The sequence below is a fragment of the Danio rerio genome, chromosome 16 (genome assembly GCF_052040795.2).
Source record: "Danio rerio strain M-AB ecotype USA chromosome 16, GRCz13ab, whole genome shotgun sequence".
Lineage (NCBI taxonomy): Eukaryota > Metazoa > Chordata > Actinopteri > Cypriniformes > Danionidae > Danio > Danio rerio.
In genome coordinates, this window is record NC_141036.1 from 23858423 (window position 1) to 23881195 (window position 22773).

At 34.6% G+C, this 22773-nt stretch overlaps 1 protein-coding gene across 3 annotated transcripts in view; it reads left to right on the plus strand.

The window, feature by feature from the left end:
- Nucleotides 1–22773, plus strand: part of osbpl3b (oxysterol binding protein-like 3b) — a 173092-nt gene that overhangs the window by 97943 nt on the left and 52376 nt on the right. For 2 of the 3 annotated variants that reach the window (XR_015511331.1, XM_087286935.1), the window contains exons 6-12: nt 1322–1486; nt 8006–8117; nt 8213–8316; nt 10786–10878; nt 12391–12550; nt 16478–16608; nt 20929–21036. Coding sequence is in view for 2 of the 3 variants with exons in the window: in XM_087286935.1 (XP_087143061.1) it covers nt 1322–1486; nt 8006–8117; nt 8213–8316; nt 10786–10878; nt 12391–12550; nt 16478–16608; nt 20929–21036 (873 nt within the window). In the remaining variant the exon portion in view is untranslated. The remainder of the gene's footprint in view (nt 1–1321; nt 1487–8005; nt 8118–8212; nt 8317–10785; nt 10879–12390; nt 12551–16477; nt 16609–20928; nt 21037–22773) is intronic. The other variant, XM_087286936.1, reaches the window with a different exon arrangement.

A 22773-nucleotide genomic window follows, 5' to 3' on the forward strand; every position in this document is an offset into this window, starting at 1 on the left:
AGGCTGTGTCGTTGACATGATGCTTAATTGGTACAAATGGAACCAAAGTGTGCCAAGAAAAATCCCCCACACCATTACACCACTATCTTGAACCATTGATACGAGGCAGGATGGATCCTTTCTTTCATGTTGTTGACACCAAATGTTGACCCTACCATTTCAATGTCGCTGCAGAAATCAAGATTCATCAGACCAGACAACATTTTTTCTAATCTTTTATTGTCCAATTTTAATGAGCCTGTGCAAAATAGCCTCAGTTTTAGCCTCAGTTTCCTGTTCTGAGCTGTTCCTAGCACACGGTGTGGTCTTCTGCTGCTGTGACCCATCCGCCTTAAGGTTCGACTTGTTGTGCATTCAGACATGCTCTTCTGCATACCTCGGATCTAACGAGTGGTTATTTGAGTTACTGTTGCCTTTCTATCAGCTCGAACCAGTCTGGCTATTCTCCTCTGACCTCTGGTATCAACAAGGCATTTGCATTTACAGAACTGATGCTCACTGGATATTTTCTCTTTTTTATGCTATTCTCTATTTGGTCTAGAAAAAGTTGTGTGTAAAAATTCCAGTAGATCAGGAGTTTCTGAAATACTCAGACCAGCTATCTGTCACCAACAACCATACCACTTTTAAAGTCACTTAAATTACCTTTCTTCACCACTCTGATGCTCGGTTTGAACTGCAGCAGATCGTTTTGACCATGTCTACATGCCTAAATGGGTTGAGTTGCTGCCATGTGATTGGCTGATTAGAAATTTGTGTTAATGAGTAGTTGAACATGTGTACCCAATAAAGTGGCCGGTGAGTGTTTACTTCATATAACGCAATTAATGTTGACTGTTACAATTAAATACATATACATTAGATTGAAAAACTATTAAGTATTAGGTGAAAGACATACATATTTAAATGTATAAACATGTTTTGTTGGAAAACTTGAGTTGGACTAATAAAAGTCTCATGGATTGTATGAGCTGCATGGCTTTTACTGTTATGTTCAAAGCTTTTAGCTAAACATTAAAATCCCAAAACAGATTAACAACAGCTTGACTGCTTTAGAAACCTCAGCAGAGGAGAGATTGATTCTAACATAATTTTGCTCTCAAACAGTGTATCTTCTTTTAAAGAAAATCTTTTAAGTGGAGAAAATAGCTTTTGACGACCACTGTTTGTTTTTCTCTAAGCGGGGTTTGAACTCTTGATCTCAGGAATCAAAGTCAGTGAGGTCACTTTTCATCTGTAGAAAAAAAAACTACTTGTGAATTCTGCTTGAGGAGGTTTCCTTTATGCTTACCCTTTAACTGTGGTCTCCTTGTGTTTTCAGATTAAATCCCAGGAGCTCTTTGATGAATGGGTCTCTAAGCTTCGTCACCACAGACTTTACAGGCAGAATGAGATCGCCATGTTCCCTCATGAGAAAGCGCTCTTCCACCCTCATTACCCCCTCACCTCCTCTCCCACGATACCTGACAGTCAGGCCATCAGAAAGGTAACAGCATGGGACACGTGAAGAGTTTAGACGGAAATATGAATAGCAAATAAACTGACTAGTGCAGGGGTACTTAAATTCCCAGACCAATGGGGTCACATTTAAACCAGATAAAATGTGAAAGCCTATACAATTTGCATAATAAGGCTTGTTTAAAGATAATTACAGCATTTTTACTGTTGTTATTTTTTTTACTGTAATTTTATTATTAAATTAGGCATATCCTTTTTATATTTAAAAAAATAATCCTGAACAACATGATATTTAAAATACGTATATACACCTATATAGTCAATATACATTCTGTGTCTATTTGAACTTAAGTAAATGTACGTTTGGTATCATGATGTGATTTCTTAACATATGCATATTGCAATTTTTTTCACTTAAAGCCATTAATGATGCAAATAGAAAGGTTAGTCACTGTATTATGACTCCCAATAAGTATTTAAAAGGCACAGGGCTCATATCAACAATATAAAACCATCCATATCTTTGACAGAAAAAAAACCTGTTAACTTACTAAGAAATCTGTAACTACAGCATGACAACGTTTTAACATTGCAGACTGCATCTTTATAAATACAATCATGACCAAATAATTGATTCTTACCATGTAAAAAGTGTTATGAACTCGCTGATAGGCTTACAGCACCATTCATTCTAATTGGATCGCTTTTTGCTTTTCTATTTGAATATGTTTGTCTTTCATGCTAATGACGGCTCGTTTTCACTGAGTGGTATGGTACGGTACGGTTCAGTAAGTTTTCATGGCAATTTCCATTGTCAATGGCTAACGTTCCAGTTTTTGGGTACCCTTTGCAAAGGGTACCTAGCGCAACAAAAGGATTCCAAAAGTGGAGCTAGAAGCGCAGCTGAATGCTATTGGTTTACAGAGACACTTCATTGGCTCGTGCAACAAGCCTGGAGAATATAAGCCAAGAAATCGCCATTTTTGAATACACTACCAAGACATTACACCATAATAATATACGATCCTTTCAGAAACGGACAAATGCGAGAGTGATATGTGAAAAAACAAAGTAGAAGCCGGATAAAAGCAAAGGAGCAAATGTTTTTTTCAACTACCTAAAACATGAGCAAACTGCCATGTTAAACGATTACTATCATCACTTTTTGGACTATTATGAACTCTATGGGCCCTATCATACACCCGGCGCAGTGTGGTGCAAGACACGGCGCAATAGTCTTTTGGTAGTTTCAGCTTGGCGCAAGAGTCGTTTTGAGGCGTTGCGCTACGCTGTTTAAATAGCAAATGCATTAGCGCTCATTTGTGCGCCCATAGGCGTTCTGTTCTAAAAAGGAATGTGTTCTGAGGCGCACTGCTGGCGCGTCGTTATTTTGAGAAACTATAATAGATTTTTCATTAGACCAAAACTAACCCGGTCTAAACTCCAGCGCAGAGTTGCGCCTCGCTTACGCACTGCTTAATATGCACAAGAGAGCAATAGGCAAATATCTTTACATATGAAAAAATTAAATATTAAGGATATAATAAGAATAGATATAAAATATAAATATAAATGATTAAAATATTACAAAACATATTATTTTCTAGCCTACATAAATACGAAAAATCACTGCTTTTATGTCTTCTTCATCTCGGGAGGCTTTTTCAGTTCATTCATAACAATTTGCTTTTGTATAATGTTATTATTATTAGCAGTATTATTTAATATATCCATATTTATATTTGTTTTATTAAAAACAAGCTTAGATTTGCCCACCTGTCAGGTTTTAGACCATATGGGGCATGGCAGGTGTATTTGGGAATAACTCAGTATTTTGACCACACTTGGTCATTATTGTTCATTTATTCGTTTGCTAGAAATTAGAACTGAATTAAGAAATAGTTTTGAAACAAATCTTTGCACCTAACAAACGAAATGAATTATTTATAGGCTAATTGATGTCTGTGCGTAAAGGCTTCCCTATCCAAGAGCGAATGTGAAAGTGATCCATTATCTCTCATTCTCACGCAGTAGATGCTCTGTTTAACAGTTTTCTGTTAAAAAAACTGTCAACTGTTAACTGTTTGCTAATGAAATGCTCATTTTTTCCACTTAGACTTACTTTGCGTCCTGTAAATAGCGAATGCGCTCTTGGCGCGACGCAGCTGGATCTTAAAGGGAATGCGAGATGACACTCTAATTGGTTTATTCTCAAAACACACCTATAACTCATTAAGAAAATAAACTCAACCCTTTTAGCCCATGGGCCTTGGCGCAAAGCGCATTTTCCCGTCCGTAAATTAGCAAAAATGCGTTCTGACACGCCCTGAAAGCGTTTGCGCCCTGCCTTTTGCGCTCTGCGCATGGACCGTCAAAATAGAGCCCTATAAGTTCATAATACGCTATGAACGTATAGCGTTCATACAAGCAATGAAAGCTATACGTTCATTGCTTGTACGTTGCTTGTTCACACAAGCAACATACGCTATATGTTGCTTGTTGTTTTTGAATCAAAATAAGGACTAAATGTATGATGTGTGTAGTTTCTCTGTAATTGGTAACATATTGGAGACTGTAAGGGTCTGTATGTGTTCATAAGTGTTGCATTTATGTATTTATTTAAGATAACTGCAGATGTTACAGTAGGCTATTTTGCAATAGGCTATATTGATCAGCAGTTATAACCATTTTTACAAGAAGTATTTTCTGTATGTGTATAAAGCATCCGTTTTGTAAGAAGTGCTTCTCATGAGACATATGAATGACCCATACAGCTTTAATTTGACATTTCCTCAAGTGAGAATGTCATAGACTGAAACTTTCTGTCATACACCACGTACACTAGAGCAGGTGTGCTGCTGGCCGCCACGGGCCCTCTGAATGATGTGGAAATTGCATTTTGAAGCAGATTGGCCTTTGTCTTACTAAGTCTAATTTTGTAGCTGGCATTTTTAGAGTCTTAAATATCCATAATTAAAGCTGCTCATCCACATTTTGGCCCCTCTATTGCATGTTAATAGCAGGGCAGCTCTTACATCAGTTGTGACTTGGCACTGATCTTCTACACAGATGAATCTGATGCTTTGAGGGATTCCCATGGTTACTGCTGATCATCATACCACAGCAGATATCTGTCATTATACACTAAGATTCAATTACAGTCAACAGAATATCAGAAAAACTACAACGCGAAGACAGATACACCACAGTACCAAGTCCAACCCAGCCACTGAAGACTTTAAAAGCTTTAGTGGAAAGCCTACAGTAGATTTTAAATTTCAACCTTGAATTTTGGTAGGGTAAATATATACTTTTGAATGCAGATTTGATATACTGTATGAATAATTTAATTTTAGTTTATAAAGACATATTTCATCAATCATCTTTTAAAATAATTTTTACTTTGAGTAACATTTGTTCAGTGTGCACATAACTTGTGTTTTCCATTTTTTTGTCACACTCTATTGTTTACCATAACTATTTGCCATTATCTGCCATATCTAGAGAAAAATAATCCAAAAGATTCACAAAGTAGTAGGCAATAGACTACATTCCACATGTCTGTGAGGAGGTTTATAATGCAAAAATATTTTATTCATTCAATCACTCATTTTCTTTTCAGCTTAATCCCTTTATTAATCCGGGGTCGCCACAGCAGAATGAACTGCCAATTTATTCAGCACTTTTTTAATGCAGCGGATGCCCTTCCAGCCACAACCCATCTCTGGGAAACATACACACACACACTCATTCACACACACACTACGGAAAATTTAGCCTACCCAATTCACTTGTACTGCCTGTCTTTGGACTGTGGGGGAAACCGGAACATCCGGAGGAAACCCACGGGAACATGCAAACTCCACACAGAAACGCCAAGGGTCGAACCAGCGACCCAGCGACCTTCTTGCTGGAGGCGACAGCACTACCTACTGCGCCACTGTGTCGCCAAAAATATTTTTTTACATGAATAAATTAAATTATGAGAAACAATAATGCAATAATGCATCTATACTTAGCATTTCAAACTTTCCACATGATATATATATATATATATATATATATATATATATATATATATATATATATATATATATATATATATATATATATTGGGATTTTGCTGACAAGCTTTCTAAAATCCGGCTATACAACAAGCTCCAGCAACAGAAAATAGACGCAGATTACCCACAGATTTATTCTCAGGTGCAAGTAGCGTGAATGTCTTGCGGTTTTGGTACATTACAGATTTCTCAGTTTTTTTGGTGCATTTGTCACAACACTATTTACATTTGCACAACAGTTTATGCATTTCTCAAAACAATTAGTCATTTGTGCACATCATAGTAGCAGTTTCTCATTCCTTTCAACAAATCGCAAATGCTTTTGGACATGCATCCATTGCTTTCACATAACTCTCTGCTGTTTTATAACATTGTCATTTAATTTTATCATGTCTGTCAAAATGAACTAAACTTGTGAATGCTGAATAGTCATTCCATATAAAACGAATAGTCCTCATTTCATTACTTGAATCATTACATACAAAAATCTTGAATTAGTTGTCAAAATCTGTCAAACTAGTATTACGAAACTTTTAAAATCTTTTTTCCTGAGAATGTCTCCTAAATTGGGCAATTTCATGAATGATTTACAGATGTACTATGTATGTACTGCAATATTGTTTAGAGTTGGGCACAGCTCTACCCAAAGGAAGTTTATATTTGTTGTAAATAGGGGTGTATTTATTATTTTGCACAGCGCTGTGAATACAGTTTTTCTACATTTTGGATTTACAGACCTGTGTGTGTTGCAGGTTCAGTTCCGATATGTACTGCAATATTGTTTACAGTTGGGCACAGTTCAACCCAAAGGAAGTTTATGTTTGTTGTAAATAAGGGTGCATTTATTTTTTGCACAATGCAGTGAATAAATTAGGATTGCAAAGAGCAAATTCAGTAAAAATGTAAAACATACATATTTAGTGTCTTGTACTCTGATACCTTACTAAATGCAGTGATGTCTAACTTTAGTGTAGTTTTCAAATGACTGTGGAAATAGTATACAGTGCTGTCTTGAGCATTTTCAGGAAGTGTCACCAAAATCTGACTTTTTTGCATTGAAAAAATTTGCAGAATAAACTGTCATAATGAAAACATGACAAAGCCATCTGACTATCTTGTTCATAAACAATGGTGTCAGGACTTTTCATTTTGAGGACACTGACACTTTCATTGACATCAATACTTGCTTTTGAGGAATGAACTATCCATTTTGAGCATGTGTTCTCTCTAAAATATGTCAGCGTCATTTCATTGTATAAGTCATCACATGTACAATAGTCTGTTCTATTGTCAAAATTAGTCAAGACCACAATACCAAAAATACCATACAGTAGGTGAATCCTTGAAACATCTGATTACAATTTATTACAGCTATTTATTCTTTTTGCTCTGATACAGTATGTGGAAGTTACTTTGTGTGTGGTTGATCATTACAATAAAAAAAAGGAGTTACCATTTCCTTGACAGTATGAGTGCAACGTGTGACGTCAAACCTTGGAGGCTACTCTTACCCTAAAATCCTTTTTTTTTTTTTTTAGATTTATACACAATTGTATTCTGTTACCTAGACAAAAACAGTACAATAACCATTGTCAATAAAGGACTGGGCTAAGACTGAAAGGTGGACATGAGGGATAGTCTAGTGGTCCTGCACTATAATGATAAAACATCTGAACATTTTGACTTGCAGTGCTTACACAATGCTAAAGGAACGAAGAATTTTGGAGGCACTGACTGTTTAAATGAGAAGGAAATTTAGTTTTGGCACATGAGTGAACTGTTTTGGGAGAGATATGAGCTTTTGCAAGTGAGCTATAGTGTTGTGCTACTGTAAACTGTAACATTGTTTTGCCAAATGATCTTAGAATTTTGAGAATGTAATTTCTGTGAAATGAGCCAAACCAATGGTGAAAAACTGTAAATTAGATTTGCAAAGAGCATATAAAAATGTAAAACATACATATTCAGTGTCTTGTACTCAGATACCTCACTAAATGCAGGGATGTCTAACTTTACTGTATTTTCCAAATAGTATATAGTGCTGTCTTAAGCATGTTTAGGACGTGTCACCAAAGCTATCCATTTTGAGCAAGTGACACGCTGTTGCAGGTTATCAGCTAGGTTTTGCAGTTTGTACTAATTGTTTTGAGAAATGCATTATCTGTTGTGCAAATGTAAATAGTGTTGTGAGAAATGCACCAAAGCGAAAAACTGTAAATAAAAAGTAACATTCTTTAGTACATTCTTTAAAATGCGTTCTTCTAGTTTGTGTTACTGAGATTATAACGATTTGTAATAATATAACAAAAAATTAGCAATGCATTATATTACCGTATTTCATTTGTATGGCGTTATTCCCAACACTGTCTTTCGATAGATAGATAGATAGATAGATAGATAGACAGACAGACAGACAGACAGACAGACAGATAGACAGATATGATAGATTGTCTTAATGTGCATCTTTATCTCTCTGTATATAGCGTGCCTCTCTTGCAAAGCAGTCTTCTCTCCACTCACCTGCACCATTTACCAGCCAGGCCAAGGTGACCGCCTGGCTCCAGTCTTCAGACGACATGGACAGGTGCACCAAAGGTACACACACACACCTATTTATGAAACCATCTTTTACTAAAGATGCTGCGTCTGCAGCTTTTGACTGCACAATGTTCTTTCTCTCTCTCTTTCAGAACTGTCTGTATGCGAGGCTCAGTTGCTGGAACTGAATCACTTGTTAAGAAGTATGGAGGTGTTACACCGCACGTACTCTGCCCCAGCAATCAACGCTCTGCAGGTTACATGTTATTCACACACATACACATACACACACACAGACAAAAAAATATACATAATTTTATACTATAATCAAAAATATGATTTATTTTTTGTTAACATGATTATTAGTAATATAAATGATTTTGTTTTTAGTTAGATTAAAGGGATAGTTCAAACAAAAATTAAAATTTACTCGCTACTTACCCATGAGTGGTTTCAAAGCATTATGAGTTTATTTCTTCTGTTGAACTTGAAAGAAGATATCTTGAAGATAACTGAAAACCTGTAATCGTTGACTTCCATAATACGAAAAACAAATACTAAGGAAGTCAATGGTTACAGGTTTCCAGCTTTCTTCAAAATATCTTCTTTTGAAACAGAAGAAAGAAACTCATAAACATTTGAAACAAGTAAAGGGTGAATAAATGATGACAGAAAATGTATTCATGGTTGAACTATCCCTTTAAAGGTTACACAGTATAGCCAACAAATGTATATATGTATTTAGTTCAACTGATATTTATATATGTATCAAAATTAGTGAACAATTTAAAAACAGTTGTAAATATAAACTTAATAGTTCTGAATTTTGAAACCATTCCGGAGTAGTAGAAAAGTGTTTTAAAAATATCTAATACCCTTGTTTAACTAAGTAACCAACAAAACCTCTTTTGATGATCAAAATTGGAGAACAGTAATGAGTGTATGAAGAAAGATTAAAGACTGAAGACGGAACTCTCTTTTTTCTGAAATTTCTGAAGGTTACAAAAAGAAATTGTACATTCCCTTGCTTTGAATGACTTAAGCACATCTGCAGCACAGGACATCAGCAAAGATTTCCCAAAGATTTTCAATCAGGTTTAGAACAGGACTCTGTTCTGGCCATTTCATTATTTCAGTTCCAGCTACAGTGTTGAACTGATTGGCCATTAAGATTCTCTTTATTGTTCTTTTATAAAAGACCTTTTGGGGGCATGGATGAGTTAGTGAACTTGTAAAGATTAAATATTTCTAGCTTGTTTAGTTTTTCAGTTTCCTTTTATAATGTTTAATACACTAAACTTCCTTAAAATCACTGCCCTCAAAAAAGGTCAATCTTAGTCCCTCAGGCCGTGGTCCAGCTGTGCCTGTGGATGCTGTTAATGTTGTTGCCTATAGCCCAACTGACAAACAATTCACAGCACAATTTCGGATGATGAGCTTTGTAGTCATAAATTAAATTATTCCACAAAAACGCTTTTACAGATGACATATTATTCTGTCTAATCTGTCCCCTATTTTGTCTTATCTGCCAAATGAGCTGCTGTAACTGCAGCGAATGTGAATAATGTCTTTGGTTATTGTTTCTGACTTAAAGACGAAGTTGTTGTTTTCTTATTTTATTTTTATTTTATTTTTTTTATTTTATCTGGTACACTTTTTCTGACAAATAATAGAGAATATCTTAATTTGATACATATAATACCAACTTTTTTAACAGTACAAAGCTGGTTGAAAATCTACAGTCTTGTCCTTTCAGTTCATATTAATTAATACATTAATTTTGTCATCGATTGAATTTTTCACATTTGACTTTTTTACTCTTTTCAAATTTTGGCAGATAAACTTTTAATTTAAAATATATACAGTGGGTGACACTTACTGCCGCAAGTGGAACCACTGCCGCACCAAAGAAATAGAAAAGTGTTTTAGGTATAACCACAGTTATGCCACCAGGGGGTACAGCCTAGGGCTATGCTTCTCAACATGTATTGTATCTTTTCTAAAGCATGTTAATTACTAAGAAAACCTATATATATATATATATATATATATATATATATATATATATATATATATATATATATATATATATATATCATTATTATAATTATTATTATTTTATTTTTATTTATTTATTTTTTTTTATTGAACACACCACATTACAAAAGGTACACGTACAATACCGTTCTATCTAGTATTATGAAAAGGCAAAGCTGAAAATTTATGGTTAAAGTGCCACCCAGCAGTCAAAAACTGCAGTCGCACCTACTACCGCCGCGGGGACAGCAAGCATGTCAGCAGAGGGAACATATTAAAGTCGTGACATCTATAATCACATGGTATAATCACATAATATTCTGGATTATTTAGTAAAAATAGATTAAAAATCAGTCATTACGTTAAGTAAATTTAAGCACTGAGTTTTGAAAAAGTTAGGGTTATTTTTTGTGAAAAAGTAATTATTTGTTTAAAAGACTTTTAGTAACATTTAATAAAGTTACTAGTATTTTTTGCCTTATTGTATAGTCTGAAGATTTTTTTCTCCATGTGAGTGTCAGATAATTGCAAAGCATGTAAATGTCAATTTTGATTAAATTGATCATTAATAATAAAATTAAATATTAGATCAATGCTGATCTGTTGTTTATTTATTTATTTATTTTTAAATTGGCAATTGAAACAATAAGAAGTTATACAGTATTTCAATATATTTTACTTTGTGCAGGCTTCAACATATGACAGCCCAAAAAAAGAGAAGAGACATCCCAGAAAATGGCGCCCTAAGAATTATGGGAAAGACAACAAAACAACCCTGCAGGTGATGTGTGACCTTCTGCATTCAGACCTGATATTAATCCATAAACAACTTTGAATAGCTTAAAAGGCACTTATAACTACAGTATAAATAATACAAAAATAAATAATACATAAATATGTTATATTAGAAATCATGCATTTTTAATGTTAATGTTGTTTTAATGAGCTGATTATCGGATGTGTTGCATGTATAAATATTGTGATAACAATGAAAGTCACTCTCATTCACACAGCACCACACACCCCATTGTGGGTTTATTTAAGCATCACACAAAGGAAAATTAAGTAATACTGCAAACACAAAGGGCCCTATCATACACCCGGCGCAGTGTGGCGCAAGACGCGGCGCAATAGTCTTTTGGTAGTTTCAGCTTGGCGCAAGAGTCGTTTGTGGCGTTGCGCTACGCTGTTTAAATAGCAAACGCATTAGCGCTCATATGTGCGTCCATAGGCGTTCTGGTCTAAAAAGGAAGGCGTTCTGAGGCGGACCGCTGGCGCGTTGCTATTTTACGAAACTATAATGGATTTTTCATTAGACCAAAACAAACCCGGTCTAAACTCCGGCGCAGAGTTGCGCCTCGCTTACGCACTGCTTAATACGCACAAGAGAGCAATAGGCAAATATCTTTACATATGAAAAAATTTCAATATTAAGGATATATAGGATATAATAAGAATAGATATATGATATAAATATAAAGGATTAAAATATTATTAAACATACTATTTTCTAGCCTACATAATTATGAAAAATCACTGCTTTTACGTCTTCTTCATTCATAACAATTTGCTTTTGTATAATATTATTATTATTAGCAGTATTATTTAATATATCCATATTTATATTTGTTTTATTAAAAACAAGCTTAGATTTGCCCACCTGTCAGGTTTTAGACCATATGGGGCATGGCAGGTATATTTAGAAATAACTCAGTATTTTGAACACACTTGGTAATTATTGTTCATTTATTCGTTTGCTAGAAATTAGAACTGAATTTAGAAATAGATTTGAAACAAATCTTTGCGCTTAACAAACGAAATTAATTATTTATAGGCTAATTGATGTCTGTGCGTAAAGATTTTCCTATTCAAGAGCGAATGTGAAAGTGATAAATTATCTCTCATTCTCACGCAGTAGATGCTCTGTTTAACAGTTTTCTGTTAAAAAACTGTCAACTGTTAACTGTTTGCTTGTGAAATGCTCATTTTTTCCACTTAGACTTACTTTGCGTCCTGTAAATAGCGAATGCGCTCTTGGCGCGACACAGCTGGGTCTTAAAGGGAATGGGAGATGAGACTCTAATTGGTTTATTCTCAAAACACACCTATAACTCATTAAGAAAATAAACTCAACCCTTTTAGCCCATGCGTCTTGCGCTTTGCGCATGGACCGTCAAAATAGAGCCCAAAAAGTCATCACTCATCATTTTACTCATATTGTTCACTGTGCAACAATGAACAGCACCATTACTGACTTTCACCCTGGTGTTTTTTTCTACTGTGATGTTGGTAGGTACCAAGCTGTATCTCGGCAGGCTCTGTACGTCTCCATGCATCCAATCCCAACCTCTCTTCAGTAGACCTGACCACTGAGAAGACCTATCATGAACCTCTGGACTCTCCTATAGACGTATCCAAACTGCAGGAAGACTTCTGCCGAGTCGCAAACAACCGTAAGTATTGAAACAAAATACTGGGAACTAGTGGAGTTTTTTTTTTTTTTTTTTTTAGCAATTTTAATGATGTCTTAACAATAATGCACCATTTGTGACAAATGATACCTAATCATTCTTCCCCAAAGCCAACATTTTGGGCTCAGAATGTCTAATTTGCATATAAAACATATGTCATTTCAAGAAAATTGCTGAGGCAAAAAGCCAAAACTAGAGAGAATTGGACAGATGTTGATTTATAATTCGCTTTTTGCATTTAATCTCCATGAAGATTGTGAAATCAGTATCTCATGTGCAAAGACATTCCCCAAGTGGTCCCTTAACACTATTAACTTGCCATATTGATAAATGTGTACAAGTTACTAGATGTTTCGCGAAGATGCACACCTCAGTTTGCCCAGCAAGCTGGAGATCAATGTTTTTTTCAATGAATACATTGTGTTTACAAGTATCTCTGAAGTAAAGCTCTGTTTTCACTATCAGAAAGTTGTTTTTGTTAGCAGGAAGTTGCTAGGCAACAGAGACACACTTATTCAAAAGCAAGTGATTAAGTAGTGAAAAATCTGTGTGCAGCCTGTTCATTTAGCAACTTGTAGTAATGCTCATCATCATGACATTGAAAGATTAAAACAACCAGTCTGAAAAAGCGTGAGGTAATTCTTGATCTTTAAAAAATGTAGTTCTTCACGCTATAGCAAAGTCCCTTTAAGTTAAGTCATTTCAATCGGCGGCCATCTTTGAAACGCCTCTCGGGCAGTATGCTGGAGCATTCTGTCTGAATGGGGAAACATCAAAAGTCTATAAAACTGCTCGCCAGGCTTACAATTAAATTTCATATTAGGAATCATCAATAAAATTAAACAACAACTGTCTCCTTAGTTTTATTTCTAAAGTTCCAAATCACACAAAATCTGCAGAAAGTCACGTCTGGTCCGAGCTTCTCCCATGAAGTATCATCAGTCTATAGCGATCGATGATTGGCTCCTGTGCTAGAAGGCAGGCTTTATCTGTCAAATAGCGATCGATGATTGCTTCCTGTACCAATAAGGCGGGGCTTCATTCACCATATTGACCATTACACTTTTCCCCATTTAAAAAGACATGAGTGACAAGTCTTGTGTATGCTATAGTCTTTGGCTGAAGTCAGGTATCCATTCAATTTGACTTCTGTGATAATTTAAGGTAAAAATACGCAGAACTCAGTGTGTTTTGTGATTTTAATAATAATTTATTTTTAAAAAGTTAGAAAGTAATGTACACACATTTAGTAAAAGACAGGGTGTTATAGTTAAATGGATTTTATTTGAACAAAGTTGTCATATTACAATTTTTAAAAAAGGTCAAAATGGTCACCTCAATAGTTCTAGTGTTAATGTAGGTCAATAGATTTTAATGAGCAATATCACAGATTCACAATCTTTCCAGATGAGCTGACGAAGAGTGTAATACGGGGAATATGCTGAACACGAGTTTCCATGCTGGTGCCTGATGCTTTATAATGATTTGGTGGTGTTCAAGGGCAAACTATATGCCCATCATGGTGTTTCTAGCAAAGAAAAGTAAGAAACCATAATATACCTGAGGCTGGAGAGTAACGAAAAGCATTATTACATTTTAAATAAATGGTAATCAAAATACAGTTAAATACATTTATTTATTCATCTATTCATTCATTTTCCTTCAGCATGGTCCCTTTATTCATCCTTTAATCAATGTCACATTTCAAACCATTTCACTGGACATTTAAGTCAGTCTAAAATTAATAATTTTATTTGTGTACTGAAACCAGTGTGAATGATTCACAATCTAGATATAATCTGTGATGTGTTTTTCCTTAAACATCGTTAGCGAACTTTGTTTGTTAAATAAACTGTAGTGACATTACTTGCGACCGTTGTTTTGGCTTTCAATTTTGACTCAACGATCCTTTTGTGCTATTCACTTTCCCATGGAGAGGATTGTTAGTGAAATAATAACTTAAAGTTTGGTCCATTCATTAAGCAAATCTATTGTACAACTTGGAGAACTGTGTCAGTTGTTTTTGGTTACTTTTCAGATTCATTTGGTGTGTTTGGATTTGTTTTGAAGCATGAAATAGAGTAACAGCTCAGAATGCCATTCATTTGTGTTAATATTTAAGTATATTCATTTGTGTTAATAATTAAATATTTAATATTTAAATATTTAAGTTAATATTTAAGTATATTTAAAGATTTATAAGTACCTAAACTTGTGTAAACCTGAGTAAAAAAATAGTACTTTGATAATTACTTTTTAAAGCAAGTACTTAGTTATTTTTCCCAGACCTGTTAATAGTGCAAAACATAATAGTGTAGCAACTCCTAGGTTTAAAAAAGTACACAAAATAAAAAAAAAATTGAGCAAATGTCAAGACACCTTATTCATGCATTTATTTTCCTTTGACTTAGTCCCGTTATTTGAATGAACCGCCAACTTATCCAGCATATGCTCTTCCAGCTGCAATCCAGCACTGAGAAACACCCATACACTCACATTCACACACAAACACTACGACCAATTTAGTTTATTCAGTTCACCAGTACTGCAAGTCTTTGGACTATGGCGGAAACGGGGGCACCCACGGAGCATCAACACAGAAATGCCAACTGATCCAGCAGGGACTCGAACCAGCGACCTTCTTGCTGTCAGGTGGCAGTGCTAATCACTGAGCCACCTTGCCAGCCCCACACCTTATTAAAATTTGAAAATATGAGATTTATATATGTATAAGTTGTCTTCATCTCTTGTATTCTATTAAAATATAAAAGTACTTGATTTTTTATATTCTTGAACATTAGAAGTAAATTACAGATTGTTTCTAAAAGATTTTTACTTTATTTTTCTGACCTATGCAGTGTCTAACCAATTCAGATTCTAAAATGATCAAGAATTTTGAACCTCAAATGCTCTTGTTGTTGGCTCAGAGTTAACATATAAAATTATATGGTTAGTTATTAGGTTTGAAAAATTACATTTTTGGCCACCAAGCTGGCATATTTGATTAGGATTGCAGTAAACCAATGATATGTTAAAACATTGATGCTTAATAGTTTGGTGGAAAGCATTTTTCAGGAATTTTAAATGAGCAGAAAATATTCAAGAACTGAATTTAATGTATCCATGCTAATTAAAATGTTATATATTTAAATAAAATTAGTTCTGACCCCTAAAATTGATGGGATTATAAACACACACACACACACACACACACACACACACACACACACACACACACACACAAACATACACTTTATCTCTCTTTATTGTTTTTTCCAAATGATGATTAACATAGCAAGTAAGGTTTCACCGTATTTCCTATAATATATTTAATAGAAAGTCTTATTTGTTTTAATTTAGCTAGAGTAAAAGCAGTTTTATTTATTCTTTAAAAAAATCTTTTTAAGGTCAGTATTATTAGCCCTCTTAAACAATATTTTTTATAGAACAAACTACTGTTATACCATGAATTGCCTAATTACCCTAGTTAAACCTTTAAGTTGAACTGTAAGCTGAATACCAGGATCTTGAAAAATATCTTGTAAAATATTATCTTATGGTAAAAATAAAGTCTTTTATTAGAGATGAGTTATTAAAACTATTATGTCTAGAAATTTGTTGAAAAAATAAACAGGGGGCTGATAATTCATGAGGGCTGTATTAATAATATTAATAATTCTGACTTCAGCTGTACATAAATATATTTCCTGGTTTGATCACTCTTTTGGTTAGGTTTTGTGGAAATGATCCAAGATGCAGCATGAATATGCATACTTCCTAAAAAACAAGGAACATATTGTGTTTCATAAATCATGCATAAAATCAGAATCTTGACAAAATGATATCTCAACCTCATTTAAATCAGAAATGAACCTTAACAACTTTTTTTTTACATGTTTTTGCTTCCAGTTCATACAACCATGAAATCAGCGCTGTGTATGCTGACTACAGAGAAGGAGAGAGTTAAACAGATGCTGGAGCACGAGCCTTGTCCATCACCATCAGCTCAGCTCCTGGGACTAAAGAACGCTCTGACTGCAGTACGAACACAAGCTCACACACCTCCTCTCTCTCTCTGGACGTATCCTCTTACTCAACATTGTTTACTAACAATCTTTCAAACTCTTGCCTTAATATTTCTTTAAAGGTGACATATTAGTCTCTTTTCATAACATTTTTGGTGTCCCCAGAATCTGTCTACAAAATTTCATCTCAAAATACCCCACAGATCATTTACTATAGCCTCGTTTTTGTGTGTTTTTCTTTTAAATGCAAATGAGCTGCTGCTTTTCAGTAGAGGGCAGAGCCTTTACAAGCTGTTGCATGCAGCCTTTCAAAAGGCCTTTCATGTTTAAAATGCTGTCGGCCAATCAGGAAAAAGTTAGTATTTCTGCATTAAGAAGTTCCTGTATGGTTAATGCATACACCCAGCAGGCACACGACATCATAAGATATTAATATTAGGTTAGATTTAGGTCATGACGTCAGGACACCAAAGTTCATGTCTAGCCAGCATCTAGGCTTGATGTTATTTTGACATCTAATAACGATGTCAAAAATGTTGATATTTGGTTGATTTTAGGTTGTGTTGAAAAGGGACAAAAATCCAACGTCTAGCAGATGTCATAGTGGTAACGTCCACACAACATCAAGGTTTAAGGATTAGACGTTGATATTTGGTTGATTTTAGGTTAGACGTTGGATATTGACGCCAGCCTGTCGTTGGGTTCTGACGTCAACCCGATTTTCATTTTCAAAGAAAATCCAACGTCCCCATGACATTGGGGTACAATGTCAACATGACGTCATGTTGATGTCCTGTGCCTGCAGGGATTTTATGCAGTCGTTATGGAGAAAATATGATTAAAACCATCAATTCGCTACTATATTACTACTCTTTTCTGATGTGCTGGCCATTGCAAAGTAACATTACATTGCTGCATTACTATTATCTTTAAAGAAATGTTTTACATGATAAAGCTAATGACATTAATCTGGTCAGAAACAATAGTAACACTCAAAATATCCAATGATAATTTTGTACTACATCGGAGACAACTTTATAGCATTGAAACTTAGATATATACACTAGATTTCGCAAATGTCAATAGCGCCGCCACATTAGTACAGTGCTCCCCGGACAAATGTCATTTAACCGCACTAGTCAAGACTAAAGCCAAGATTAAGTGAAGTGAAGATGCCGGACTTAAGCGCTGTGTACGGTTGTAGTTATGAGCAAACAAAGAAAACAAAGCATAAAGGCATCACATTTCATAGGTACGATTTTTTTTTTATGTTTTTGCACGTTTTGAACTTTTGTCTTAACATATTGATGATAATATAGTCATTTACTGCATTGACCATAAGGCAAAGTAGCACCAACTTGCACTAAATACTAGGCGTGTGCTAGTTTTGTTAAATAAAATAAACAAGCAATGTAAATGAAGTATGACAACAAGATGCTGCGCTGCTTGAAACTTGTATTATTGTCGACTAAGTGAACGAGTCGTTCATTATGGAGATTCAATTATAAACAAATCACTCCCTCCATTAGAATAAGAAGTGAAAGCGATATAGGGGGTGTGTTTTAGGGCATGGATTAGATTAAATTTAACAGGGATGGAGAATAATACATTTGTACACAAACACACGCTCTTTGCTGGCAATGCCCATGCGATCACTTATTCATTGATGTAGAAAAGTGATGTAAAATGATCAATTTTGTAATTTAAAAAAATATTGGCATAGTGACCACAAGGAAAACACCCGATCATAGATTTATGTGTATATATGTGTACTGTATGTAAATATATATAGCTCTGGATGGCCAGTCCTCCACTACACCTTGTTCTCACATTCATTTCAATGGAGCGCTACCCTGTTCTAAAATGGCAGCTCTATTGACGCATTCCTTCCAATTGACAACGATAGCATAGGCCACATCTAATGTAAATATCTATGGCATTTAAACATGTTAATAAAGGCACATTTGAATGATATGTCACCTTTAATACACTGCATGCTACTTCAGCAGAGCTTTTATCTATTGGACATAAAAGTGCAGCCCAATTCCTGAATACCGACAGTATAATACAATATTTAGATGTGCAGGGAATTACCTGTGGAATTGCTATTGTAGTGTAATGAGTTTGTCGACCTTCTGATGAATTATGTTAACAATAGATTGGACCCTCCCAGGAACAGTTTTTACATGCTTAGCTAAGTGGAGTTTTTTAATGCTGAGTTATGACTCATCTTCCTCAGTGAGTCACGTTATTGTGAAGCAGACCCCCACTCTAGCACTTCTGTGAATTAGCGACAATCTAACATCTGCTAACTGCTAGAACTGCAAGGGAATCAACTTGAAATTCAGAGTCCTACTCTGTTCTCACTGGGTACATTTTTTGTCTCAATGAACTTTGAACTCCAAAACTTTCAGTTTAGCCAGAAATGAAAATTTCATTAAGAACAAACTTTCTGCAGTCCTGCCAAGACAGAACCTTCTATAATAAAATTGTGGTGTGATATTTATCTTCTGTAATAAAATAGTAATTGCTGTTTTAGTAAGTTTTTGAATCATTTTGCAAAAATACAAAAGAGATATGACATAGCTAAGAAATTTCCAGCATTTTTTTGTCAGCGAGTGACATTACAAATAATATAGAATTTGTTTAAACAGTAGTCCAACATCAGTTACATTTTAGATGTTATGTTGTCTGTTTTTATCTGTTTTACAAATAGAAATAGATCCAAACAAAACCAGAGCATGACATCTGAAAGAAACACTGTTGTGTTTTATTCCAAAATAAAACTATTTTTGATGAATCATGAATCTATTTTTGATCAATTATAGTGATCCATTTAGACAGATTGTCACTTTTTTCAGATGTTTTGAACAAATACTTTAAATTACCTTACAAATGTAATTTACAAATACCTCTTCCCCTTATCTGTCCCAATTCTCTTTAACTTGAAGGCGTTGGGTTTATGGGAAGGGCTAGATTCCCCTTAAAATGGAGATTTTTCAGGATCACACTCGAAACCAAAGGGTACAAAAACATTTCAAATTACACCATCTACAACGGCAGCATGGCTGCACACGGAAGTCAGGAGATGCACAAATTAGTATTTAGTAATTTGCAAACGAGCATATGTTTTAATATATTCATAACAGTGTTCGTGTTTTATCGTAATGCTTAAAAAAAGTTATAATAAAAAACTCTAAATTTTGCTATCTATAATACATTATAATAACTCCTGTATAGCAGTTCCACAACATTCTGACATTCGATGACACTCGAATACCCTGTCAAAAAAGTCTAGTGGCTGGAAATGACCTTTTTACAGTGTCTGCTATAATGTTCATGTTGTTTTTGTGTGTTTACATAGATGAATATGGCCACGGTTTAAATGCACAGTACAGTTACGATCTTATTGCCAAATTATATAGTTATGAGAACATGATATCATTGCCTTCAGTGATTTCCCAAAGATAAATAAAAAAATAATGCTACTGGAATAACTACAGCAATTGCAATCATCATTCTTAAGCAAGAGATCGCGATGACATATGATGACATGTGCAGGTGTTGTAGTGCTGTTCCATTTTTTAGGGGTAAAATTTTAAGCCCTTCCCCTTCACACTCTGTTTCAAAGGCCAATGGGTAGGGGTAAAAAAATAGAATTGACACTGGGCCTTATTTATCTGGGATTGGCCTAAGCCATCCTGGGTTCCTGTACAAAAACACACTCTTATTTTGAATACAATAGTGGAATATTGGAATATTAGTATGGCACACCCCTACAATACATGTAAATGTAAGTATAAATCATTCTCTGTAGCCCAAATCTTTTGGGAAAACTTATTCTAAATCCAACAAATAGCCTAAATCTCAATTTTACCTCTGAATATTCAAACCTGGCAGTTACAATCAGCCTGATTCCACAGAAACCAATGGCCTCTGAAATGACACACCACATTGGAATTTGCAGTGATATTACTATTCTGAAGTAGATACAATTTTATATTTAATTGTTATATCTATTATAAATAAAAAAAACTATAATTTTATTTTAGTTGAAGGCTTCTCTTATAATATATGTCATATATCATATCATTTAATATTATATTTTTAGCTTTATTCAAATTTCATCAAAACAAAGCTTAAATGTAACTAGCAATCGCAACACTGATGGTTTTTGTTGGTTAAACACTGCTGCTGATGGCTTGCCAGGCTAAAATGTATCTTCATTTTTTTCCATGGTAAAAACAAGTAAAAAGTGGTTCAAGTATGAAAAATGTTTCATATTTAGAAGCTCTGTTTGAAATTTGTGTGAATATTTGCTGGTTGCTTTTGCAGGCTGTAACGCAGAACGCTGAGCTGAGAGAGCGACTGTGCAAGATTCATGCAGAGTCGCACATCTCTGAGCCCACTGTGCATATAAACCTCAGCCCTGGCCCCCTGCAGGTGGGTCTGGGAAAAATGAAAATCATTACCCCCTCACTCCACTTCCATTATCTAGATCAGGGGTGCATTTCCCAAAACCATTCTTAGCCATCATTGTTATACATCCCATTCTTACCTACATAGATTGGCAATTCTGTGTCTTTAAAACTACATAATTCCAACAAACAGCATAACGAACTTGATTAAAGGCTTGTCATTAGAACCACACATATGGACCAAAGGGATAGTTCACCCAAAAATGTAATTTACTCACCCTCAAGTGGTTATGAATCTGTATGTGTTACCTTATTCTGTTAAACACAAAAGAAGATATCTGAAGAAAGCTGAAACTTACTGATTTCCATAGTAAGAAAAACAAATAGTATTCACGTCAATAGTTACAGGTTTCCAGCTTTCTTTAAAATGTATTTTATGTTCACTTTTGTGTTCAACAGAAGAAAGAAACTCAAACAGGTTTGAACAAGTAAAGGGTTAGTAAATAATGACAGAATTTGCATTTTGGGTAAACTATTGCTTTAAATCAGAGATGCCCAAACTAAGGCCAGCGGGCCAAAGTTGGCCCATGGTAACCTTTATTTGGCCCACCATGCCGTCTGAGAATGGTTTAGAGGATGTCGTTTCAAATTTAACGTAATCTTATATTTGCTTGTTTTATTGTTATGCTACAAGAAAAAAATGTATCTGAAATTAAATGTTTTAATGTAAACGATGAAAATTAATTAGAGATGCTCTGATCCAGATACTTGGATCGATCTTGCACATGTGCTGTATTAAGTTTAATTTGTTTAATTAATAAGCCAACAAAAACCCTAAAGGTAGCCTATTATAAGGGCCTAAAAATGTGTCATGTAGGCCTACTATATCCAAAATGTCATTCTACAGTTTAAAGTGAAGCACAGATGAATATAAACGAGGTTAAATTCATGTTTAATTCAGCATTTCCCTCCGTTGCACCTGTCAATCATTCTCCATTGATTACCAATTCAAACTGCGTGTCGCGTTCATGACAACACAAAAAACTTTCTCCAAGACTATTTGTTCCTATTAGTTTTAATAATCAGTGGAGAAATGCATTTAGCTTTGCAATGAATGGGTTCATTTTGACTTGCAACAAGGCGTTCATTGCTTTTTTTAAATCATGTTGCGCTGTGTCTGCAGCAAATCGCATTTGCAACACTGGAGTTGAGAGGGTTATTACCTGCTCTTCACACACAAAGGCTCAATGATACATTGGACTGATCCTCAGTGCACTGATTCCTTCCCTTTGTGCTGCTATGTTTTTAAAGTGTTCGCTGATACCAGAGGGCGCGGATACAGGCTGATCAATGTCATAGCGAATGCTCAAATAATGTAGGTTAGTTTAGGTGAGCAAATCAAGGCAAAGGCAAATTCTGCTTGACTAATTTATTCAGCATTGATTCCACTGATTCCACCATAAATGTGACAAATTATGTTTTTATTACAACAAATTCTAATTGAAAAAAATATTCTGCATTAGTTAATACTATTCAAAGTAATGTTTTCTATTTCTAATGAATTAAAAAATTACCCAAGGCAATTTTAATGTAAAATAATTTGGTATATTTATATTTGGTCCACAGATATCAGTGATATTTAAATTTGGCCCTTCTTACAAAAAAGTTTGGGCACCCCTGCTTTAAATAGGCAATGAACAAACAAACAAGTATGCTAACATACAGTATAATAACTATCTTTGTTCATTTTGTATATTTAAGT